At 56.0% G+C, this 24,018-nt stretch overlaps 2 protein-coding genes and 1 long non-coding RNA gene across 12 annotated transcripts in view; 1 reads left to right on the top strand and 2 right to left on the bottom strand.

Annotated features, from left to right (window-relative positions):
- LOC125333652 overlaps nucleotides 1-11,663 on the top strand; it is a 50,795-nt gene extending 39,132 nt beyond the window's left edge. For 5 of the 8 annotated variants that reach the window (XR_007206944.1, XR_007206938.1, XR_007206937.1 and 2 more), the window contains 3 exons: nucleotides 4,488-4,606; nucleotides 7,806-10,868; nucleotides 10,953-11,663. This is a non-coding gene — a long non-coding RNA (uncharacterized LOC125333652). Of the gene's footprint in view, nucleotides 1-4,487; nucleotides 4,607-7,167; nucleotides 7,232-7,805; nucleotides 10,869-10,952 lie in introns of all 8 variants that reach the window. The other 3 variants (XR_007206940.1, XR_007206943.1, XR_007206942.1) reach the window with 3 other exon arrangements.
- Nucleotides 1,133-2,227, bottom strand: LOC125333649 (keratin-associated protein 10-4-like). Its single transcript, XM_048319718.1, has 2 exons — nucleotides 1,995-2,227; nucleotides 1,133-1,964 (listed from the first exon to the last, which is right to left on the bottom strand). Exons 1-2 carry the CDS (start codon nucleotides 2,225-2,227, stop codon nucleotides 1,253-1,255), a joined length of 945 nt encoding a protein of 314 aa, XP_048175675.1. The 3' UTR covers nucleotides 1,133-1,252.
- FGF1 (fibroblast growth factor 1) lies at nucleotides 1,133-23,013 on the bottom strand. Of its 3 annotated transcripts, none has more exons than XM_048319721.1 (4): nucleotides 22,736-23,013; nucleotides 6,663-6,855; nucleotides 3,279-3,382; nucleotides 1,133-2,570 (listed from the first exon to the last, which is right to left on the bottom strand). In XM_048319721.1, the coding sequence occupies exons 2-4, from the start codon at nucleotides 6,829-6,831 to the stop codon at nucleotides 2,379-2,381; spliced, it is 465 nt and encodes a 154-aa protein (XP_048175678.1). In that variant the 5' UTR covers nucleotides 6,832-6,855; nucleotides 22,736-23,013; the 3' UTR covers nucleotides 1,133-2,378. The 3 variants fall into 3 exon arrangements, with proteins under 3 accessions (XP_048175678.1, XP_048175676.1, XP_048175677.1); XM_048319719.1 differs by having other exon boundaries at nucleotides 1,133-2,573; nucleotides 22,736-23,010; XM_048319720.1 differs by lacking the exon at nucleotides 22,736-23,013 and adding an exon at nucleotides 20,164-20,269 and having other exon boundaries at nucleotides 1,133-2,573.
- Between the last annotated feature and the right edge of the window lie 1,005 nt (nucleotides 23,014-24,018).

The raw sequence follows: 24,018 nt of genomic DNA, 5'->3' as shown, positions 1-24,018 counted from the left end.
ACTTTCCAGTTTAATTAGAAACCTGGGTCTCCCGCTCATGCATTAATTCACTTTTTGACTTGAGTGACGGCCCAGCCTCTCGCAGGGAAAGTGACCACGGTGTTCAGGAAGAGTGTGGGTGTTCTTGTCTGTCCACACCCCTCTGTCCGGCCCGGCTTTGTGCTTGCCGTTGGAATATCGTGCTGGCCCCACCAGAGCAGCTGAGCCAGGGCCATCGGCAGTGGCTGGGTCCCTCTCTTGGCCAAGAGGAGCAGCTGGGACCTGCAGGATTGGCAGAATCCACCTTTCCCCTCGATTTCCACATGGATCCCACAGGCGGGAAGCAGCTCTGACAGGCCATAGGGAAGGTGCAAGGACCTGGCACGTGCTCCTTGCCAGCCACGGCTCTGCCATTCCCATGCCAGCTCCCAGTTTGTCTGGGAGCACTGGGATTACAGAGATGCTGTCAGTGCTGGGGAGAAGATTTGGGAACCAGCAAGTGCAGAAGTTCAGGAGTGAATAATTAGCAGAGCAATTGTAAAGTGCAGCAATTAGTGGCTAATTGCTGCTGCAGAAATATGCAAGGCAGGGTGCCTTTTATTCCTTCCTCCATGTAGGATGGCTGATCCCGGGTTTGCTGGGAGCAGGGAGAACTTGTCTCTTGTCCCTGTCCTTGGTGGCAGGATAGGACAAGGGGGAATGGCTTTAAGATGAAGGATGGTAGATTTAGATTCAATATTAGGGAGAAATTCTTCCCTGTGAGGATGGTGAGGCCCTGGCACAGGTTTTCCAGAGGAGCTGCGGATGCTCTGGGTGGAGCATGGCAGTGTGGTGTTCTGGTGATGTTCTCACCTGGCGCGAGTGGCTCTTGAGCTGCTTGGGAGATCTGCATTGTGCCAGCAATGGAGAAACTCAGCTTCACAGAGGGTTTGGGAGCCACCAAGGGGCCTCAGTGCCATTTTTAGAGCCCCATTTAGCCAGATTTGGAGGCAGTGGGAGGAATCCCTCTGGGAATGGGTGTGGTGCTCTGCCACTCCTGTGCAGCCCCTTGCTGCTGTACATCACACCCTCACGCCAGTCGGTGCCACTGCCCCGTCCTCACTGGGACACTGGGACAGAGTCAGGGTGCCTGGAATTACTTATGAGCAGCTTGTAGAAGAGACATATTTACTTAATAAATAAATACAAATAACATATGGCAGGTACGAGCATGAAACACACACTACTGATGTTGTGAGGGAGGCCAAGGTCTGAGGCTGGAGCTTTGCCTAGTTCATGGCACACAGCTGAGGGTCATGGCACACACGGGAACACGGCTGAGGGTCATGGCACACACAGGAACACGGCTGAGGGTCATGGCACACACAGGCACACAGCTGAGGGTCATGGCACACACGGGCACACAGCTGAGGGCCATGGCACACACGGGCACACAGCTGAGGGCCATGGCACACACGGGCACACAGCTGAGGGTCATGGCACACACAGGCACACGGCTGAGGGTCATGGCACACACAGGCACACGGCTGAGGGTCGTGGCACACACAGGCACACAGCCCTGGGATGTGGCACACACGGGCACACGGCTGAGGGACGTGGCACACACTGGCACACGGCTGAGGGATGTGGCACACACTGGCACACGGCTGAGGGATGTGGCACACACAGGAACACGGCTGAGGGATGTGGCACACACGGGCACACGGCTGAGGGATGTGGCACACACAGGAACACGGCTGAGGGTCATGGCACACACAGGCACACGGCTGAGGGTCATGGCACACACAGGCACACGGCTGAGGGTCATGGCACACACTGGCACACGGCTGAGGGATGTGGCACACACAGGAACACGGCTGAGGGATGTGGCACACACAGGAACACGGCTGAGGGTCATGGCACACACAGGCACACGGCTGAGGGATGTGGCACACACGGGCACACGGCTGAGGGTCATGGCACACACAGGCACACGGCTGAGGGATGTGGCACACACGGGCACACAGCCGAGGGATGTGGCACACACGGGCACACGGCTGAGGGTCATGGCACACACAGGCACACGGCTGAGGGATGTGGCACACACGGGCACACGGCTGAGGGATGTGGCACACACAGGCACACGGCTGAGGGTCATGGAACACATGGGCACACAGCTGAGGGACGTGGCACACACTGGCACATGGCTGGGGGCAGGAGGACGGAGGCCCCGTGGACCTTGAGGGGGTGTCAGGGCTCGTCCCCTCATCTCTGCAAAGCTTCGTGCAGAGCAAAGGGACTCTGCTTTGGCTAGATTTGGCAAAGCCTTGACCTAAAGCTTGGAGCTCTGACGAGCTCTAAGGAGGCAGCAGCAGTTGGGTTTTGGGATTTGGGGTCATCTCGGAGCTTCTGGGCCGGCCTCAGTCGGCCGAGACGGGCAGTGGCAGGAAGAGGATCGCCTTCTGGCCATAGTGAGTCCGCGGGCCCAGCTTGCTGTTCCCGTTCTTCTTCAGCCCCACAAACCAGTTCTTGTCCGCGTGCATTTTGGAGACGTAGGTGTTGTAATGGTTTTCTTCGAGCCTTTCCAGGAACAGACACTCCTCACCCAGTAACTGCTGAAAGACAGCCCGAGGAAGCACAGTGAGCCGGGGCGGTGCCGGGGAGAGGGGGATGTTCCTGCCGTGGCAATCCCAGCTCAGCTCTCCTCGCTAAGGTGCCATCCAGACCCACCTCTGAGACTCCCACACCCCAGCAAAGCTCATATTTAAAGTGTGGGGTAAGTGGCCTTGATTTAGTCCCCTGGGCCACTCCTGCAGCAAGGTGCCTGTGACCCGGGAATCTTCACTGGCAGTGACAAATCAGCCCCGTGCTCCATAATCTGCTCCTGGCCCTGGCTCCTGCTCTGCCCTGAGCTGTGTGGTGGCACCTGCAGGCTCAGAGCACTGAACCAGAGTGGTTTGGGCTGGAAGGGACCTTAAAGACCATTGAGCTCCAGCCCCTTGCCATGGTCAGGGACACCTACACCAGGTGGCAGCTGCCGAGGGGCTGCAGAGCAGCTGCGGCTCCAGGTATGAAGCACAATATTTATCAAGTGTCAGATAGGAAATACAATATTTGGCAGAGGCAGGGCAGTAAACAGCATTATTTGGTAATTTATTTATTTCCCCCCAAAATAAAGCCAGATGCAGAGGGGCCGTGCAGCTGCCAGAATCACAAACAGAGCCTAATTATTGCCTGTGGTTTGCATTACTCAGGGCTGCGAGATTTCTGCAGACCTCCAGCCCTCTCCGTGTCCGATCCCACGGGATCCTCCCACTTACCGAGCCGTAGAGCAGCCCGTTGGTGTCCATGGCCAGGTACTGCCCCGACTGGGTGCTCTTGATGTGCACCACCCCCACGCTTTCTGCACTCAGCTGCAGCTGAACTGGGAGTTAAAAAAAAACAACAACAGTGAAAGGAAAGTAGGAAAAGGGGGGAAAAAGAGCTGCCAGGAAGGCTGGTGGGGTGTTTTGTTCTGAAGCCTGGCTTATAAGGAGTTTATAGGAAGCAGTACAGCGTGTAATAAAAGTGTCTCCTTGTACCCTCTTCTTCAAAGAAACCCCACAGCCATCCTTTAGGAACCAAAGACCAATTTTTCCCTTATTTTGCATCAAAGGAAGGGCAACGTTTTGGTTATGACGCTGGAATGGGACACAGGAGATTGGGGTTTTAATTCTGGCTCTAATTTACGAATTTCTCATGTGGTTTGACAAGACACTTAAGGAGTGACACATGAAGAAGTATTTTGAGAGCTAAGCCAGGGATGGGCAGCCTGCAGATGCCTGCACTGCAAACCCCTGATCCAAAGCATCCCGTCCAGCCGTGTGCTGCAGCTGGATTTATCCAGCGCATTGTAGATGGGGAATGGGGAAATAGAAAAGGCTGTGGCTGCAGTCACAGTGCCTTGCAAATTCCAGTTCTTCCCAGGGATCATTTCCATCTTGTAGGCAGCTTTTTTCCATAAGATTTATAACAGCAATATTTAGGTTGGTTTGAATGAAGAATGAACGGATGTCTCCTTCCTTCCTGTTTATATTTAATTTATTTATCCTTATTTAGATGAGGTAAAAGGCAATGTTACCTCTTGGCCTGGCGGAACACCCGTCTCAGTGAAATCTTTGCTGCAATGGTTCACATTCTTCATTTTTGGCATTTCCTGCTCAGTAAATGATGGTTAATTAGGAAATTGTGTGGGTGCAGGTTTGCAGGAACACTCAGTCCCAGTGCAGGTCTGGTTTAGGCTGGGAATCTGGGAAAGCCCCAGCCCACCTGCATTCCCTGAGGTGCTGCAGGCTCGGGACCTGGTCGAGGAGCAGTCCAGGGGGAAAGGAGGGAAATGGGATGAAACTGATGATACTGTCCTAAACCTGCCCCTGAGAGAGGGGAGCGAGGGTCCCTCCAGCTGCCCATGGGGATGTTGAGTTTTTTGGCCACAGAGGGAGGGAGAACGGTGGATCTGGGGAAGGAGCTCATGCACTAAATTCTTACAGGTTCTGTTCCAGGTCTGTACAGAGATTTCCTTCCATGGATTAATGAGATGAAAGTGGGAAAAGGAGACTTTTTGTAGAAATGAGCATGAGCTTCATCTTGAAGAATCTGCAGTGTCCAGGTAAGTTTTCTTTCCATTCCACGGTGCAAGCTTGGAATGCCCACACAAAGGATGTGGGAAGTGGGTCCTGACAAAGGGCTGGACAACAAAGGCTTAGAGAGAGCGACTCCTTCTGCTCTTCTTAGAGATCCTCCCTGATTCTGAGGCCATTTAAGAGAAGAATAAGAATTCTTGGTATTTGTCTGGAGCAAAATGCACATGGGCAGTTTGCAGAGTGCCAGTGCGGCTGGAATGCTGCTGTCCCTGCTGTCTTCCCAATGAACTGTGGGTGTTTCTGTGTCTTGTCCCTCCCTGGGGCTGGCAGGTGCCTGTCTCAGCTGGGTGACCATATGCCAGAGTGCCAGTCATGGTCCGGCCTGCTCCTCTTGCACTCCAGGGAATGCTGCTGAGCAGCTCCATCATTTTCCAGGCGCAGGGGCAGGAGCGTGGCAGCCGCTGGTGCTCAGAGCAGGGCACCTTGCACAGGGCTGCTCCGCTGGCACACAGCCCTTCCAGGAGTTTCCTCTGTAAATATTAGTGCATTCCTATATCCGAGTTTATGAGATCACTTACAGGAGGTTCCTTTCTGGCAGAGCTTTGCAAACACGTGGCCCCAGGCCAGCAGCCAGGGAGGTGTGAGCGAGCCGGGGCGCAGGACCTGCCTGCCCTCACTGCCCACAGGCACGGTGCAGCCATGGGGACCACTCCAAGGTGAAGGATTTGCTCTTCCAGAGGGAAAAGGGCTGGGCGGCTGGGCCATGTGACAGCATCCATGCTGTGAGACAACAGCTTGAGGCTGGGGCACGGGGAGTGGATGCTCCTGTCCTCGGTAGCTCCCCGTGTCCCGGGAGAGGCCATCTTCATCCTGACCTACCCTTCTGACTCCAGCAAAACTCTGAAAAATGCTGCAGAGACACTGCCTGAGCTCACACCACCTCTCCTCGTGGGTCTGTGAGCCCAGTCCTGTCTTTCAGATCCTTCAGGTCATCATGCTGCCTTTCCCGGGGGTTTGGGGGTTACGTGCCATGTTTATTCCTGGCTGGAGGCTGGAGCCCCACTCTGTGTTTATCCAGCCTCAGGGAGCTCATCCTCATCCATCCCCCAGCACTGCCTCGTGCTGGGGAGAAAATGTTTGTAATTAAAACTCGGCTCTAAACTGCCTGTCATTAAAACAACAATAGCGAGAGGAAAGGTTAAGTTTGGGGGAGAAGCCACATGTGCGTTTGTGGTTTGAAGAAAATAAAAGTGCTTTTCTTAGCACTTTGTAAGGCTGGCTTGGCTACTCCCAGCCCTTCCTTCTCACCAGATAGGAGCCTGGCAGGTCCCGGTCCTATTCCAGTAAATGTTCAGGATATGGTGCACCCACAGGTTGCTGCCAAGAGCTGAGGGGAAGAGCCCAGCCCCGCTGCCCACGGAGCCCTGCAGGAGCTTTGCTGTGTGGCCTGTCCAGCTCTCCTGGGCATTGGGTTAAAAAATCCTCTGAAGAGTTTTTGGTAATGCAAGACCCCAAAAATCATAAAATTTCCAATGACTCCTTGTTAGGACAAGTGGTGGCATCTGTGGGAGCAGTTCCTCCCAGGAACAGGTCCCAGTGTCCCACGGGCTGGAGCCACCACGGTCACCAACTGCAGGGGTGGGGACAGGTAAGGGGAGACCCTGGCAAGAGTGACCTGTTCAACAGCTGTGGCAGACAGATGACAATGCAAAGACAGCCCAGAGCTCCATGTGATGCTGTGTGTGGGATGCCAGGCTGCCCTGGGCCCTTCCTGCCAGGGCCAGCTGCCCGTGTGCGGCCCAGCCCTGCTGTGTCCCCTGTGTCTGCCTACCTGCCAGGAGACGATGCCAGCGTCAGATTTCACATTTGAGATATCTGTTTATATCCTTTCTATCTACACTTTGACAGCACACATATGACACCTCCCCTGCTCCGCGTATGAGCTGCAGGTCTGTTTGGCCCCTGGGAGCTGTGTTGTCACACAAACCTTGGTCCAGACCCCATTTTCCCCAGCTCCTCCCTTCCCAGCTGATGGAATCACAGGGCAAGGAGCGCCCCAAGAAGCCCCCGGGGTTTGCTTACTGTGCTCGTCGCTGCGGTCCCTGGTGCCATCCACGGTGCCATCGGGGAGGATGCGCAGGAAGTGGCCCCCGTTGCTGCAGTACAGGAGTTTGGGTTTCTTGTAGTTGCCTGGGGGCAGGTTGAACTTTTCCGTCAGGGCGGTGAAGGTGGTGATTTCCCCCTCGGCCATCCCGCAGCCTCTCCCAGGGCCGGGCTGCAAGAGAGGTGACACAGGGGTGACACCGAGTGCTGGGCACACGCTGCTGCTGCCAGGCTTTAAAGGCAGGCAGGGAGGGAGGGAGGGAGGGAGCCCGGGGGTCCCGGTGGCCGGGCTGGCTGGGGCAGGTGATTCACAGCGCTGTGACACAGCCCAAGGTGATGCTCCCCCAGCGTGGGAGGTGGCGGGGGGCTGTCTCCTCGCCGGGTGGGGCTTGCCAGGAGGGACTCTGTCCTTTTAATTTTATCACAGCGAATTCTGTTTTTGTTCTCCTTTCTATTGACGTACGTGCTAAAATTACACACTCAGAAAACCAGTTTGAAAAACACCCAGTGTCTGATTGGAACCCGCAAGAGGCGGGAAGGGAGCCCAGGTAATAACTCTCTCTCCACTATTATAATGCTCAAACACAATTATGACCAGGAATTGCAACACCCGCTGCATGTCAGGTAGTAAATATTGCTCATCTCTTGGCACTCTGCAGCTCACCTGGCCCAAGAACACACAGAGAAAAGGTCAGGACACACGCTGGGTCGGGTGGCAGATGAGCAGGGGGCAGGAGCTTTCCCTGCCTGGGCTGAGCAGGAGATTTACCCAGACACTGATCAATAGCACACGGAAAATGGGAATTTTGAGTCTAAGATATGCCATGAATCAACCAGCAGCATCCCGATGCCTAAAGGGCCTCCAGGAGAGCTGGAGAGGGGCTTTGGACAAGGGTCTGGAGTGCCAGGACACAGGGAATGGCTTCCCACTGCCAGAGGACAGGGATGAATGGGATATTGGGAAGGAATTGTTCCCTGGGAGGGTGGGCAGGCCCTGGCACAGGGTGCCCAGAGCAGCTGGGGCTGCCCCTGGATCCCTGGCAGTGCCCAAGGCCAGGCTGGACATTGGGGCTTGGAGCAGCCTGGGACAGTGGAAGATCATCCTGAAACCTCATTTTGCAGGAGACTGTGGTCACAGTCCGTATTTAAGCAGATGCTGTGCCAAAACCTGAAGGCATCACCAGTCCAATAAAAGAAAGATGCTGTGGATGTTGGAGGGTGAGAAGTGCCATCACAGAAGTGCCATCGCAGATGTGGCATCAGGAGATGCCACAGGTGGGGGCCAGAGTCCCACAGGTGCATTCATGTTTTTTGCCTAGAAACTACATTTAAAATCTGCCATGAATTCATTCTGTCTTTCATACACAGAGTTCTGTAGTGCTTAGAGAGAAGTGGATTTATGAACAGAAAAAGACATGGCACAGAATAAATCTAGATACAGGAAATTGCTTTAAATGTCATGTATTCCCACAGCTGTATTATGGAAAATATTTTATAGTCACTGTTTATATGTGTTTATAGATTGTAAAAATGTCTCTTTAGCACTGAGTTGTGCTACTGGTGCGTTGGGATGGAGCCAGGGCCACACTGTGGGTTTGCTGTGGGGCTTGGAGGGCCCTGGGAGATACTGAGGGTGGCAACTCTGCAACAGACATGCTCACACACATGCACATGTACAGAGAACCTCTAAACATTTGTCTCTAAACCCTTTAGTATTTTAAAAAGTCTGCAAATGCAGCTGCAAGAAGGGGAAACCACTCCTGGCAATGGATCCCAGATGCCTGCAGAGGATAAAAACCTCTGGAAGCTGGATTGCTGAAAGCTGAACCCCTGGAGATAAAGCCTGTGTGGCTGCTGCTGAAAGCACCCCCAGCCACTGCACCGACTCTGCTTCGTACAGACTTCAGCCCTTGCTCTCAGATGCCCCCTTTGACACAGAATGGGATTTTGGGAAGTGCTTTCTGGAGTGCCAACACAGGCCAGCTCCCACCTATTGCCATGAGGTTGGAGATGCAGCCTCAGAAGCTCTGTGGCTCCTGGTGGTTTCCAAAGCAGGTGATGGACCTGCCAAATACAGACTCAAAATCTTTATTTTTAACACCATGGTCAGGTGCAATTAAGTATTTCTTAGAGAGTCTGGTCCCTAAATTAATTTTTCTCCCAAGACATCATACTTTTCATGCAGCAGTTCAGTTTTCCTTGCTAACTGCCAGCCTTCTCTGAAGGAAAGCCCCCAAGTCACACAGGGTGGCACACAGGGCTCTGTCCTCCACTGAGCCTTCATCAAGACGGCAGCACTGGGTAATTTCCTAGAACCAAAGCTTTTCTTGAACCTTTATGTGAGGGTGAAAGGCACTCAGCAGTCTCCTGGGTTGATAATGGATGGTATTGAGAAGCAAATATCCCAGATCCAAGAGCTCTGATCAGGATCTCAGCAAACTCTGCAGCCAGCAGGGGTGAGGAGCAGGCTGGGGGCTCCCCACAGGCACCTCAAGGTCTGAGGGCATCTCCAGACAGCTTAACCAGAGCAGCTCAACTGGAAATGGCTTCTTCATCATCACTTATTTCCTCTAAGGTTATTTTTGCTATTTTTAGGAAGACTCCAGTGCTCGCCAGCTGCCCTGACTGCCCCAGCAAAGCTCAATGAACACTTTTCCACTCCTGTTGCCTCCCCATGCTAAATACTATCGCTGTTCTCAGACTTTATGGCCATGGAGTTGTTCCTCTACAAACACCACCACTCATGGCCCTACCATTACACTTTTGGCAGGAACACGTTAGGTTTTTATGGGAATTAAAAAGCACGAGTGAGAGAGAGAACCTGAACCAAAGACAACATAAAGGGCCTTATTTCTTTGGGTAGAAGCCCAACAATGCTATTAAATAACTCAAAGCAGAACGGAAAGCTCTCTCAAATATGCAAAGCTGAGAGACACCAGCAGTTACTTGGTGCTCCATGGAGAAAGGAAAATATTCCAAGAGGAGATTGCTGTAAGAGGGGAATGGCTGCTGCTGAGCGCTGACCCCGCCGGTCGCACTAGGACAGAGAGCTGGAGCTGAGTTGGGGTCTGTTTGTCCAAGAGCAGCTGTGTTTGTGGCTCCTCTTTCCTCCAGCCCTGTGTAACAGCTTTGCTGTGCTGCCTGAGAGAAAACCCCACTGAGGAGGAATCCCTGGGAGCTGCGCCCAGGGCACCTGCTCCAGGACAGCCCCAGCTCTGTCTGCGGTGTGGGGAGCTGAGGGCACCCAGCTCTTTCTCCTAGATGGAGATGCCAGCGCCCCAAAGGATCAGAAATAATTTCTGAAGGTAAAAAAAGACTTAGGAAGTGAGTTAAACCTGAATGTTCATTTGATCCAGGTCCTGCTTAGCCGTGGTGGCTGCGCTGTGCTGGCTCCCTACAGCTCCGAGGCAGAGGAGCCTGGCGCGGGGCTGGAATAGCTGTGAAATTCTGAGAAGTTTGGGGTTGGTTCCAAACTTTATCACTGGCCAGACCAGTGGCTTTGATGTGAAATCCCAAACTCTGCAAGCATCTGACTCTGAGCATCGAGGGCTGGTCGTGCTGCCAATATCAGGCATGTGAGCTCTGAAATAACAGCACATGCTGGGAGCCATGGAAGCAGTGGGGACCTTTTCTCTCTGTTTTAGAGCTGATTCAGACTTCACTACACAGCACTTGTTTGCATGACAAAGGTGGTGTTGATGGGAACGTGGGGGATTCCTAATGGTCCGAAAGGTTTTTTTGTGTCAGAATTGCCAGGAACTTCTGTGTTTTGTTTTTTTTTATGGCTCCTGTGGCACAAATTTAGTGGCCAGCAAAGGCTCAACCCAGAGGCAGCCAGCTAAGGCGAGCCTTTTTTCCTTAGGTACAAAATACCTGGCTACTACACGGAGGAAAGCCAAAGTATCTCAGCTACTGGGTTAAAACCAGATTGGATTGATTCAAATACATCAAAATTGTCCTTGGCTTTGGACACAATCCTTTATGTAGGCTTGGAAAGAAATGTTCTGCATGGCCTCTGAGTGGCCAGGGTACTGAAAAGTGCAGTTAATCACAATTGTCATTTAGATATCAGCTAAAGATCACACAGAGAACTCCAGAGAGATGAAAAGCTGCTAAACCCAGGAGTCTCCTGGGGTTTTGCCCAACTTCAGTTAATGAGATCAGTGTCTCCTGAACCTGGCTCCGGTGAGTTCAGTGGAAACACTCCAGTTGGTTTCACTTTGGAAAGTGTTATTTTCTCCATTAAAGCAGAAATGCTGTTTCTTCCAGGACGTGTGACTCAGCTGGGATCAGACAGCATCACCTCCTGGTGGGCTCCTTTCCCACTCCCACTGCTGACTGCAGTCACCTGAACAGAACAGTCACTTCCCAGGCAGCTCAGATGCTCCATATAGGAATGGAAAGCATTTACAACAGGTAGAATATTTTTAAGGAATTGAGGCTCTGAATTGCCTCTCTGGGGATTCCTGTGGGCTTTGGGGTGATCTGAGAACTACCTGGGATAAACATCTCTCAGATACAAAGGGCTTTTATTCATCATAAGTTTTAGAGAACCACTGTGTGGGATGGATTTCCTCATCCAGGAAAGGATTAGAGACCAGGCAGAGGTTTCCTCATGCTCTGGCTGCTGCAGGATCAGCTCGGTGGGTCTGGGGTTATCATCAGCATGGGCAGCCTGCAAGGGCTGCCTCCCCCCCCGGGGGCTGGCAGTGCAAGGTACAGCTTGAATTCCTTGGACTGTACATCCTCTTAGAGGGACTTAATAAATTATTAGGCAAAGCATATGATAAATATGCAATAGATCGTTCTGTGAGTATCAGTGGAATGCATTGACTCATTTCTAGTCTTGTTTATGGCCAGGTGATTTTATCTCTAGCGATGTGATTAACTGCTTAATGAAACACTTACCAGCCAGGTTGTACCCTTTGCAAGTGGAATATGTTGTATGAAGTGTGACCAAAAGCATAGAAATCAATTTAACTAATGCCTGCTGTCATCATCTCCTGCTCTCCACCAGCAAACAGCCATTCCACTGAGTCACGCTGGATTTGTGGCAGGTAAAACAGAGGGGGTGTAAAGCTGAAACTTTCAGCAGCTTCCTGAGTGGGTGTCACTAATGGCCGATGACAAACGCAGCAGCAGCACGGGAGGGACGGGGTTAACCCATCCCAGCCCTGTGCCCTCAGGGATGCCCAAGGGGAAGCTCCGTTCCTTCCCCGGAGCCAGGTATGGCTTCTTCAGAGCTCTGAGCCCGGGGCAGCCCAGCTGCTGCTTCTCACTGGAACAGCCAGTGCAACATCCACCGAACTGGTGGTGTCCGTGGGGAGACAGGAAACCAGGAGATTCTGCACTTTCTAATTCCCTTCCCGCCTCTCCCACCTCCCACCCACGGCCCTTTGCCATCCGGTGATTAACTTAATTGCAGTTCCAGCTCCAGGAGTCAATCCAGCCCAGAGCAGAAGCTTTGCCAGGAAGCTCTTGCCCCTGTGTCCTGTCTGGGCTCGGACCAAGAGCCGGGACACGAACACGAGCAGCACTGGCTGCACACACAGATCCCACAGATTTGTGCCTCACGTCCCGGATTTGAGCCCTGTCTCCCAGAGCAAGCCGGGTGCGTGGGACCTGCAGGATGGGGAGAACAGCCCGGACAGAGAATCACCAACGCTCAGTCCCTCCAGCCAAGGATGGGCTGCGGGATGCGCTGCTCCCAGGGGACACCTCTGGGCTTTGCAGCAGAGGCAACGCAAACACCCCGGGCTTCCCCTTCCCTGCCGGGTGCAGCGGGTCCTGTCGGCCCTTCCCAGGCGCCCCTTCCCTCTCCCAGGCTTGTGCCGAGACCAGTGCAAAGCATCGCTCCTGCTCCAGCGCTTTGCTGCCTTGCTCCAGCACGTGGAGCTGGCTGGGAGCAGCCACTGACGTGCCACGAGTGACACCAGTCTCATCCCTGTCACCCGAGGAGGGGGCTCCGTGCTGCCGAGGCTGCTGAGGACTCAGGGCCGATGCACCAGGCACCGGTGCCTTGTTTTGGGTTTGCCACCTCGGTTATGGGCAGGGCTGTGGGCACCTCTCCTCCCCGGCTCTGCCCGTGCTTGGCTTCCCAGGGAAAGGCATCTGGAGGGAGTGGAAACCACTGATAAGGTGTTGGCTGAAGTGTTCTGTGATGATGTGGGAAGCCCCTGGGGGCAGGGGGCACTCCGTGTGCCCCTTGGCTCCTGCTCGGCAGCCCCAGACTGGGGGGCCCTGCAGTGGGGTCCCATCCCTCCCTGCCCAGGACCCGCTGCCCAGTTCCCGCAGCAGGATGTGCGGCCTGTGACACTTCAGCCGGCTCTGCAGTGTCCCCATCCCCCAGCCAGCCGCCCCCGGCGTCCGTGCAGGACACTGGGCACAGAGTCAGACCACAGAGCCCCGGCTGTGGCTGTCTGGGCTGGCGCTGCAGGTGTGGCTGCCCCACACACCCACAGACAGATGGATGGACGGACGGATGACGCTAAATGACAAACTCCAGCCCCAGAAATTCTCTCCATGCTGTTAATCCAAGGGGTGATCTGGCTCTCCTGTCACACCATGTCCCCTCTGAGCCCTCAAGTCCCACCCCAAGCCAATCCTGTGCTGAGGCCCCGTCCAGGTACGTGCCTGTCACTCAGTGTCCTGGTCACCCTCCGCCAGCCGCCAGCCCTCGCCACCCCCTCAGCGCTCAGACGGGTCCAACACCTCCAGGGCTGTTGCTGATGCTCACGGGGCTGGGATTGGGAGCAAGAAGCAGGAATGCTCTCATGGTGTCGGGCAGCGCTTCCTGCAGCTGGCCCTCTGAAGAGTGGCCAAGCCCAGCCGAGGGTTGGCTCCAGCTTCAAAACTGGGGTTGGAGTTTGGGTTCAGCCTTTATTCCCTGTCCTTCTCCAGAGAAGCAGAGGATGCTGGAATCACAGGTTTCATCTCCAGGCCAAATGAAACCCCACATCCATCCTGGTGGTTAACCATCAGCAGACATATCATCGCTCAGAAATCCAACTTCCTCCAGCACAGCCTCGGTCTGGGCTGTTCCAAGGAAAATCACTTGGCTTCTGGGTTCACCATAAGCTCAGCAGTGATTTCCTAAGAAACTGTGCAGGGAGTTGATGGTGTTCATCCTGCAGTGTTTGTGGAAGGGCTGCACAGCTGCTCTTTTTAACATCTAAGTAAGACTGGCTGGGAGAATCCTGTTCTTAATTCTGTTGCCCAAAGTCTTATTTTAAATTCAGTCTCTAGTACCCCTGGATGCCAACTCCTGTTTTTTTTCCCTCCAGGCTGCTTGAGTAAGGAGCTTAGGCTGTTGCTCATTAACAGTGCAATAAAAGCTTGAGTTAATAATGGCTATTACCAGGAAAATCCTCCAATAAATAATAATTTTCTTATCTGCATGACTTTGGGACTGGAGAAAATGCCTTCCAGTGAAAGCTGCAGCATGTAGGAGTGTGCAAGGAGTGTTTCAGATGAAAGATCGGAGCAAGGCAAGCTCAGAGCTGAATCTTGTTAAGTGCAGATGAGTAGGTCAGCAAGAAAACTGGAATCAGTGTGGCTAAGTAGTCACTGGAGTAAACTATGGAGAGCAGCTGTGCATCTCCACCTCCTGTGGTCTGTAGAGCCAGACAGGTCACTGCTTTGAGCTGTGTTCTTCAGGCAAAAACTGGGGAATTCTCAGTTGTGGCAGTGGGTGGCTCTGGAGGCCATGGACACCGAGCCCTGTTTGTCACCCTCAGCTCTGGCCTGGGAAGGAGCGTGAGTCACTCACCGGGGACCTGCCAGACCCCGTGGAAGGTACAGCCCTAACTCTGGTCCTGCTGTCCCAGACAGGGACACAATGAGACACCTGTCTCCCTGCAGAGCTGGGCACCTGTTTGGTCCTTGCTGTGACACGTGTGGCCACAGGCTGTGACAGCAGCAGGAGCAGGCGGTGCTGCTCCAAGGAAAACAGAGCCCTGCCTTGGGTTTCCATTACAGAACCCTCAGAGGGAAGGGGATGTTTTTTGGAAGCTCTTCTGCCCCTTCTCACCTCTGTAAACAACAAAGCACCACAAAGGGCATGGTGCAGGACAGAAGGCTGCAATTTTAACAACCTGCTGAACCTCAGCCCCAAGCTGGCACCCACACTGGCTATTTCCAGCTCTGCAGTGGGCAGTTCAGAGACACCGCGGCGTTTGTTGTGTCCGGTGTTTCCACAGCTGCTTCAGGGGAAAGCTGTGGGGCCAGGCTGGCCCACAGGGATGTGGACAAGGATCATGGAATCACAGGATGGCTTGGGTTGGAAGGGCCCTTAAAGCCCATCCAGTCTCACCCCTGCCGCGGCAGGGACACCTCCCACTGCCCCAGGCTGCTCCAAGCCCCAGTGTCCAGCCTGGCCTTGGATACTGCCAGGGATCCAGGGGCAGCCACAGCTTCTCTGCTGTGATGCTTGTGATGATTGAGACAGAAAGATGCCCTGGACTGTCTAACTGGAAAAAAACCCCAAACTAAACCAAGCCCTTTGGGACAACCAGGCAGAGTCTGAGGATCAGCAGTTGCTGTGCCCCCTGCCTGGCTGGGCGTGCCACACCCAGAGCCCCAATGGGTTTTTACCTTCTCCTTACTCTTGAGCTGCACATTCAGCCCTGCACTGGGATCCCCAGGGAGTCAGTGAGCATCCCCTGTGCTTTGTGGAGGATCACATCCACACCAGGGTAGGTGTGAGCTCCAAGATCCCCACTTGCAGTCTGGCAGCCAGTGACTCGTCCCGTCAGAAGCTTTTGTGAACACCTGGCAGCAATGGGAATACTAAGGAAGGGGAAGGGAGGGTGTTTTACTTGAAGTTAAATACTTGCATTTTATGTCCAAGATTTGACCTTCGATAGAGAATCAAGTATCAAGGGAGATGGAAATTCCAGTGAAAAAGTACACATTTGGGTACTCTTGTGTACAACACCCACATGTCCTGCGGGCCTGTGCAGCTGTCGGAGCAGTAGCGATGGATCTCTCTGGGAAAAACAAAGGAACTTCTCTGGGGAACACGTAATTGGAGCGGGGGAAAGCAGGGCAGCCTTGGGGTCTGCGAGTCATGGATACAGGAATGGCCCTGTGCCGGGTCTGGGGGGTGTGGAAATGCATGGAGGGCGACAGGGCTGTCCTTGTCCCGCTTGGATGGCACAGGGATGCAGGAGGTCCCTGTGCCCGCAGCGACTGTCCCGGGCAGCGCGTGCCAGGGAGAGGGGCAGGGAGCAGATGGGTTGTCTGGCACTGAGCTCCTGTGACCAACATCATTTCCAGGGGGTTTATGGCATGCAGAGAGTGTTGGGATAAGCAGACAGCTCGGATCTGGAGTTCATCCTGGGATGCACAGAGTGGGATTTGTCACGGTAAAGATCTCCCCCTCCTGTCTGCCCTGGAGCGAGGATGAGAGTGGAGAAGGGAAACCACTCCTCAGGCTCCTGCTCTTTTTCCGTGGCCTGAGCACGGGGCAGACAGGCTCAGTGTGCAGCTGGGGGCCCCCTGAGCAGGTGGGGGTGACCGTGCCCCAAGGTGGCCATGCAGACTGGGGGAGCTGCCTGCCTGACCCCCTGGGCTGGGAATGCCCTGTGGGACCAGCATCCATCAGGATGGGCAACCGTGCCCCTCACAGGGTCACTGCCAGGCTGGCTCCGCCTTGGAGGGCTGTAACAGCTGTATGGATGTGGCACCTGGGGACAGGGGCTAGTGGTGGCCCTGGCAGCGCTGGGGGAAGGGTGGGACTCGATGGTCTTAGAGGGGTTTTCTAAACTAAACAGCTCTCCAGTTCTGTGATTCTGCAGAAATAGGGTCCCTGCACAGGTGAGAGCTGGCAAGGCTGGTCTGCAGGTGAGACAGGCAGATTTACCAGCCCCAGAGCTGTGGGAAGGAAAGAGCCAAGATCAAGGCTGAGACCCAGATCTAAATTAAGAGCCAGGAGCAAGGACAGACTTTGTGAGCACAGTGGGCCGTGAGTCATGGATGAACTGTGTGTCCAGACTGCTGTGGGCAGTGGGCAAATCCTTGGCAGGATGGCTCAGGGCAGACACCACCACTCCCAAAAGGAGTCTGAAGGGGACAAAAGGGTTTTAGATGCCATGCCGTGAGTCAGTGGTACCTGGGCACAGCAGCCAGCCTGGTTCCCACACCCTGTGAAACCCCTCTCTGCCCTGTCCTCAGGGACAGCTGCCAGGCTTTGATGCCAGAGGCATGGGAAGCTGCCTGTGGGATCTCAGCTCGGTCCTTTCCCCAGCAGACTCCTCTGTCCAGTGCTTTCCCTGGGCAAAGGGGGGCGGTTGGGGGGGTTGGGAAGCACAAACAGAAGGGGAAGTGGGTTCTTCTGAGCTCAGTCAAAGGGGATTTTCTGAGCTCACTTCTGAGTTAAGGCCCAGGAGAATGGGGTTTGTTACCTCACTAAAACTGAGGTTAGGCTTTCAGCCGGACCACGGGTGTGTGTTATGCTGCTGTGCTGGGGTTAATAGAGCTTTATTTAGCACTGGCTGTGTATTGGCTGTTCTTGAAGGGAATTCCTAAATATTAACCCTGGCACTGTGAGGGTCTGTCTCAGCCATTCTCTACCACCTTCAGCAGATGAAAATGAAGCATTTTTGTTATTCCAGGTTTTAGAGAGAAAAGCAGGACCTGTGGCAGCCAGAGTTTTGTCACTGCAGGTGCCAGGTGCAGACTGCCTCTGCCTCCTCAGGCCTGGAGGCCAGAGCTGTCTCAAACCCTGGCATGAGGCACAAGTCCCCATGCCTTGGTGGGCAGTGCTACCTGCCCTGTTAAGCACCGACAGATTTTGGGGGATATAAAACCTGCAAGTCACTGACTGCTGCTGCAGCTGCTCTGCATGGCCCCAGCCTCTACTTTGGTTCTCCAACAGCTTTAAACCAACAGATACTGATGCTGGAAACAAGGGAAGAAACAGGAACTGAACCTGGCACCTCCCAAAACCAGAGGGGGAGAGGGAGGATTGCTGCATCAACAGCAGAGACCATGACAAAGCCATCATATCCCTCGCTGAACTGGTTTTCAACAAATTCTTCTCCAAAGGGATTTCTATTGTGAAGTTTCTATTTGAAAGACAGACCCAGCCAGGCCTCCAGCCCCCACGATAATCCCCAACAGCTCTGCACTGCCAGACAATGTACACAGGATTCCTAAAAATGCCCCAGCCATGAGTCAGTGCCCACTGTGCCCAGGAGGGAGAAGTGCTGGTACGCAGGGGCAGCCTGGGAGGTCATGGCAGCCTTTACCTCCCTGGAATATACTTTTTTTTTTTCCAGAGAGTATTTCCTGAAAGGGTTTGGAAGATGCAGTGCAAGTGCTAACGTGTTTTGAGGCAGTGATGAAGGGGCAAAACAGAATGGAGATGGAGTAAGCGAGGAAGGCTGAAAGAGAAATGGGGGCTAAAGGTGAGGAGTCTGGAAAAGAAGTGGAGTCACAAAGAAGGCTGGGGAGGAAAAAAAGTAAAGGGTTAGGAGTGCAAGAGAAAAAAAAAAAAGGTTGATCAGAAATAAAAACAAGGACAGAAAAAATAGAGGCTGCAAAAGGGTAGAGGGCCAAGAAAGGGTGAAGGGGGAAAGAAATGCAGAGGCTGAAAAGGGCAGGAGGCCAAAATAAAGTGGGAGGCCAAAGGAAAAGCAGAGACCAAGAAAAAGTGGAGAGTGAAAAGGGGTGGGAGGCTGAAGAGGCACACAAGATGTACGGGAAGGGCTGCCCAAAGAGGGGTCTAAAGTTTAATGGGTTCCTCAGGCAGGACAGGGCTCAGTGGTGATAAGGCAGCACAATGTCCAATTGTTCTCCCTGCACACCGGGTCAGCCCAGCTTCCTCTTTGCCTGGGATTTGCAGGAACACACACTTTGGATTTGGGCTGGACAGAGGTCGGGTCTGCCGAGGTCTCCAGCCAGACCCAGAGCTCTTCAAGCCCTTTGGATAAACTTTCCTTCCCAGCTCCACCCCAGCCCAGGGGATGAACTTTTCCTCCCAAGCTCCCTGAATGACTTTGGCCTTCCTCCCACTGCTGAGACCTTGATCTTCCTCCCAGCTGAGGCAGCTCATCGTGCAGCTGGCTCTGGCTCCCTACACTTATTCCCGACCAGCTGAGCCGAAGCCCGGCAGCGCCCGGGACCCCCGGCACGGCGGGGACGGGGACAGGGACAGGGACCTGCTGCTATCAAGGGGGACAGGGACAGGAACAGGGACAGGGAGCTGTTGCTGCTCCATCAGGGTTTCCCCCTTTGCTGAACGGCCCGAAGGAGCCAAGAGGCTGCAGGTGCTGGCAAGGGAAGGGGGCAGTGGGGCCGTGTGGCCCTGGGGCCGTGCGGTGTCTCAGCCTGACACCTGCACCCCCAGCCAGGAAGATTCGAGCCTGCAGAAATTTGTCCTTGTGTTTGGCATCTTTATTTTGGCTGAGAGAGCAGCTCACAGCTCAGAGCATGGTGGTGATGAGGCGTTTGGGCTGTCGAGTCCATCAAGATAATCCCCGTGGTGATATTTCAGTCATAAATCATGGAATCATCACAGAATGGTTTGTGTGGGAAGGGACCTTAAAGCTCATCCAGTGCCCTCCCCCCGCCATGGGCAAGGACACCTTCCACTGTCCCAGGCTGCTCCAACCTCTGTCCAACCTGGCCTTGGACACTGCCAGGGATGGGGCATCCCTAATCCTGCCCAGAGAAGCTGTGGCTTCCCCAAACCGTTCTATGGTTCTGTGATTTATTTATTTTGCATCAAAAATGAACCATTTATAGTGCTGTGTCACTGCAACGATTTTCCTTTCTGTTTGCTGGGTTTTATTTGTTTGGTTTGGTTTTTTTTAATGGCCCAAATATTGTGTTTTGCCATTTTAAATGTTTGTGGTTTTATGTATTTCAGTTCAAATTCTGATCTGGGCTTCAGCTTCTGCCCAGAGCTCCAGGTGAATTTGCAGTAATTTGGAGATTGCCATTTGGAATGATGCCATCATCACTGAGCTACTCCTGTCTCCCAGGGTCTGGGGGCACCTGCAGGGTTTCAGGGGGGGTTGTCTCAACTGAGGGGAGCAGCACCCTGCCACCCTAAAGCTGTCCCTGCAGAAGGGACCTGCTGCCTCACCACATCCCAGCCGGACCCTGCGCTTCAGAACCTCCCTCTGCCCCCTCTCTCTGAGCATCCCCTGGGGATCTGTGGGGGTGGCAGAGCATCCCATAGGGATCCCAGAGCCCCCCGTGGGGATCCTCGGGGCTGGCAGAGCATCCCATGGGGAACCCAGAGCACCCCGTGGGGATCTGTGGAGGTGGCAGAGCATCCCCTGGGTGTCCGTGGAGCATCCACGAGCATTCCGAGGGGATCCCAGAACCTCCAGTGGGAATCCGTGCCGTGGGGCATGTGTGAGCATCCCGAGGGTCTCCGTGGGGCTGTCAGGGCACCCCGTGGGGCTCAGCCCCGCGCCCGCCTCGCCCCGGGTGCGGGTCCCACCGCTCCCACCCCCCGCCCCGCACCTACCGGCGGCTGCGCGGCGCTCCCGGCTGCGGCTCCCGAGTGCGCGCGGGGAGAACCGGGGTGGAACAGAGCGATCGGGGATGGTGAGGATGAGGAGGAGCTGCCTCGGGGCGGGGGAGCGGCGGGAGGATGCGGGGGGGGAAGGGGGAGGCTGATCGCATCCACCCCCACAGCGGGGCCGGGCACCTGCCCGCCCTGCCCGACCCCCGGGCAGCGCAGTGGGCAGCGGCTGGGGCTGAGCCCCCCGGCAGCAGGAGCGGACAAATCCCCCCAGGAGCCGGAGCAGCATCGGCCTTCCTGTCCCTCGCGTTTCCCTTCCCTGCGGCACAGGACATTCCTGCGGCGCCGGGTGCCTCAGGACCCTCCGGGAAGGCGATGACCTCCCTCATCCCAGCCATGCCCGAGTGCCCCGGGCAGCGGGGACGGGCCCCTGCCCTCCCCACGGGGGTCCCTGCCCTCCCCGGGGGCACTGCCGAGAAGGGACCGGGGCAGGGACAGCCACAGGGCTCTGCCGGGCACGGCTGCGTTCCCGCTGGCACCGGAGAGCTCGGCCTTAAAAGCCGAAGTGCTCCGGGAGCGCTGTCAGCCGGACAAAACGCAGCTCCGTGTCCCCAGGGATGGGCGCTGGAGCCTGGTGGCGGTGCTGGCTCTGCCGTAGGGGCTGTGCCGGGGCATTGCCCTTGCTGGGGGCCAGGGGTGGGCTCGGGGCTCACGGGGTGCCTGGGGTGGGCTCGTGGGGTGCCGGGGGTGGGCTCGGGGCTCACGGGGTGCCAGGGGTGGGAGCAGGTTGGGGTGCCGCTGTGTGGGGTGCGAGGCCGCGGTCGCTGCCGCAGCACTAATGAAGCTCTAATGAAGCACTAATGGAGCACTGACAGAGCCCGAGCGATGATTTCAGCGCTTGGCCGGGCTCCACAAGCCCTTTGATGTGGAGATGTTTAGGCTGCGTTATCTAAGGCTCGCTCAGAATAGGCTTTTAGTCCCGGCTCACATGGAGCCAGTGTGTTTGGACAGGCATTCCGGGCTGGAAATGCCCGGAGCCCAGACGTTTGGATAAAACATTCCCGAGTTGACTGGGGTTACCAGCGCCTGCTGGGGGCGGCTCCTAACGCTCCCCACAGCGCAGGTGGACTCGGAGCTTTCCGGCCATATCAATATTCCTTTTTTTTTTCTTTATTTTTAATAATCCCGCCCAATATTTCCTCTTGCTTTTTCAGAAAATAAAAAAATAGGTATGGCCAAACATTCCTGAATCTAACAGAAGAGCAGGCCCGGCTTTGCCTCAAGCTCTCCTGGATGGAAGGCACGGGGGTTGTGAGGATGTGGGGAGGATTAGGAAATGCTGCTCCGTTTTCTCACTCAAGGGAACACCCCCTTGTTTCGGAGCTGCAGGGGGCTGCCCCCTCCCTGCACCCCAGCCCTCCCCACTTGCCCTGCTGCCCTTGCCCCCTGTCTGTGGTTGGCACTCAGCAGCCCTGGTGCGGTGCTTTGCAGACGGTGTCCTGCCAATTTTGTGTCCTTTTGCCTGTCCCGAGGGGTGGTGGCCCCGGGATGGAGCCAAGAGCCGGAGCGATGCAGACACAGAGCAAACATGGACTTGGGCAGCGGGATCTGCACCGGGCACGGGGAGAGGAAGCTTGGCCAAAACCCAGACACCGACTGTGCTGCAGTGGCCCCGGGCCCTGCACCGAGAGCCGGAGGGATGGGGGACACTGCAGGGATGAGGGACACAGTGGAAATGGGGACTCTGCAGGGATGGGGGCACTGTGGGGATGGGGGCACTGCCGTGGCAGCAGCTCTGCCTCCCCCCTGCCCTCCCTAGGCCAGCCCTGTCTGGGCAGCCCCGGCAGCACCTGCAGCAGGGGCCTGTGGTATTTCCCAGGCTCTCGGGATGAATTTGATGGTTGGCTGCTGCTCCTGTTCCTCTCCTGCTCCTGCCTCCGCCTGTGATAAGGAATCTCCTCACCTCAGTGCCTCGAGCGCCCAGCAGTGCCCTGGCTCTGAGTGCCGTCAATAACAGACACTTCCCGGGCTTGTTTGGAAGCAGAGTGAATAATTAACCACGGAGCCCCGAGGAAGCTGCAGGTGCTTCCCTGCCTGGCCCCACGCACACAGACAGTGCCCGTGAGGGCAGCTGAGTCCCAGCCCCGCTGCCCCGGCGGCTCCTCATCCCCCCAAACCACGGTCCCACAGCAGAGACGACTGAAGCAAAACTTCCTGCACGTTTAAAGGGAGACCCACGAGATCCCCCAGTCCTGGGCTTTGGTTCTATCCCTCCTGAGGTGGTACTCCTGGGAGGACTCAGCGGGCACCGCTCAGACCAGTACGAGCTGGGAACAGCACCGAAGTGGAGACCCCCTCCTGCCTCCTGCCAGCTCCCTGCCCCAGAGCCGGGCAGGGGAAAAGGAAACCCCAGTTGTTCCTCAGCACCACGTACGTGGACGAGCTGGTGAGCTTGGCCAGGAGTTCAGGAAACAGGAACGTGCTGCAAACCCTTTGGGAAAGGACTGCAAAGCCCCCGGGAATCTGTGATGCTGTGCCAGGGTGGGAAGTGCAGGATGCCGGAAAAGGCACTCACCTGAGGAGGGTCGAGGTGTGCAGGGCTGAGCGCTGGGGGCAGCTGGGCGGCAGCGCCGCTGACCTGCCCGGAGGTGGACAGGGATGTGCTGGGGTCACCCTGGCCCTCGCTCCACCCCTCGGAGCCACAGGACCACACCCACGCCCCTCGCAGCACGCCCGGGTGCCCCAGAGCCAGGCAGGGTCCCGCCGCTGGGCACCGGCACCGGGAATGAGCCGGGCCCCGGGGCGGGCAGCGGAGCGGCCCCGGGCTGGCAGCGCCGGCCGCGGCTCTGCACCCGCACCGATCAGGGAAGTATGGATGGATAATCCTTCGCCTTGCTATTTTTTTCCTCTCATGTGATCTTGTTTTTGGACGGCTATTTTGGGGCTGGACTCCAGCCCAGGTGAAAGACAAGGATTGAATCCAGCCTCCCCCTTTCCCGGAAACCCTCCCGGGACCTCTGCCTGCCCGCCCGCGGGACGGGGACAAACCCTGCCACCGGCTCCCATCCCTGCCCGCTTCCAGCCCTGTCCCTCTCCTGCTGCAGAGCCCTTTCTGTCCCTGCCTGCCCTGTGCAGCCGATGCAGGGCTGGTGGAAGCCGGCTGTGGGGAGCACATAGGGCCCGGCCGTCCCTGCATCCCACGGCCACCCCTCCCTGCGTCCCCAGGGCTGTGGCTGGCACGGGCACGGCTGCAGAGCCGGAGTCTCCCAGCACCATTTGCCTCTTTGTGCCCGTTTCCTCCCCCCCAGAGCAGCCTGGCAGGAAGCTGGCGGGAGATAAATACATTAAAAATATGCTCGGAGCGTGCAGCAGCCTTGGAGTGAACCGCGGCGAGCCCCGGCCCGGCGCGCTGCCATCGTCCCCCTGCAGCCACCAGGGCCGGGAGGAGAGGGACAGGCGGGGACAGGGCAGGAGAGGGACAGGAGGGGGCAGGGCAGGAGAGGGACAGACAGGGACAGGGCAGGAGAGGGACAGGAGGGGACAGGGCAGGAGAGGGACAGGCGGGGACAGGGCAGGAGAGGGACAGGAGGGGACAGGGCAGGAGAGGGACAGACAGGGACAGGGCAGGAGAGGGACAGGAGGGGACAGGGCAGGAGAGGGACAGGCGGGGAGCCGGAGGAGAGGGACAGGCAGGGACAGGGGAGCCGGGGGGCTCTGGGGGTCCCTCCACTCCATGTGCAGGAGTCCCGGTCCTGTGCTGCATCCTGCCCATTCCCGCCCCGGGGGCTCCTCTGAGGACATCCTTGGGGACATCTTGGTGCCACATGCTCTGTGCTGTCGGGGCTGACTATTTTTATC

This window comes from Corvus hawaiiensis, chromosome 15 (assembly GCF_020740725.1).
Source record: "Corvus hawaiiensis isolate bCorHaw1 chromosome 15, bCorHaw1.pri.cur, whole genome shotgun sequence".
Classification (NCBI taxonomy): Eukaryota; Metazoa; Chordata; class Aves; order Passeriformes; family Corvidae; genus Corvus; species Corvus hawaiiensis.
Note: the sequence above shows the minus strand (reverse complement) of the source record. Positions and strands in the feature narration are given on the sequence as shown.

What these genes read in the sequence shown, in the direction of transcription:
- LOC125333649 (XM_048319718.1), bottom strand. Translation starts at nt 2,227, where the DNA reads ATGAGGGGACGAGCCCTGACACCCCCTCAAGGTCCACGGGGCCTCCGT. An exon ending in CGTGTGCCCGTGTGTGCCAC is followed by an intron (nt 1,965 to 1,994) that starts ATCCCTCGGCTG and finishes CGTGTGTGCCAC; the next exon opens with ATCCCTCAGCCGTGTGCCTG.
- FGF1 (XM_048319719.1), bottom strand. Translation starts at nt 6,831, where the DNA reads ATGGCCGAGGGGGAAATCACCACCTTCACCGCCCTGACGGAAAAGTTC. An exon ending in GGACCGCAGCGACGAGCACA is followed by an intron (nt 3,383 to 6,662) that starts GTAAGCAAACCC and finishes TTTAACTCCCAG; the next exon opens with TTCAGCTGCAGCTGAGTGCA. An exon ending in ACGGGCTGCTCTACGGCTCG is followed by an intron (nt 2,574 to 3,278) that starts GTAAGTGGGAGG and finishes GCTGTCTTTCAG; the next exon opens with CAGTTACTGGGTGAGGAGTG.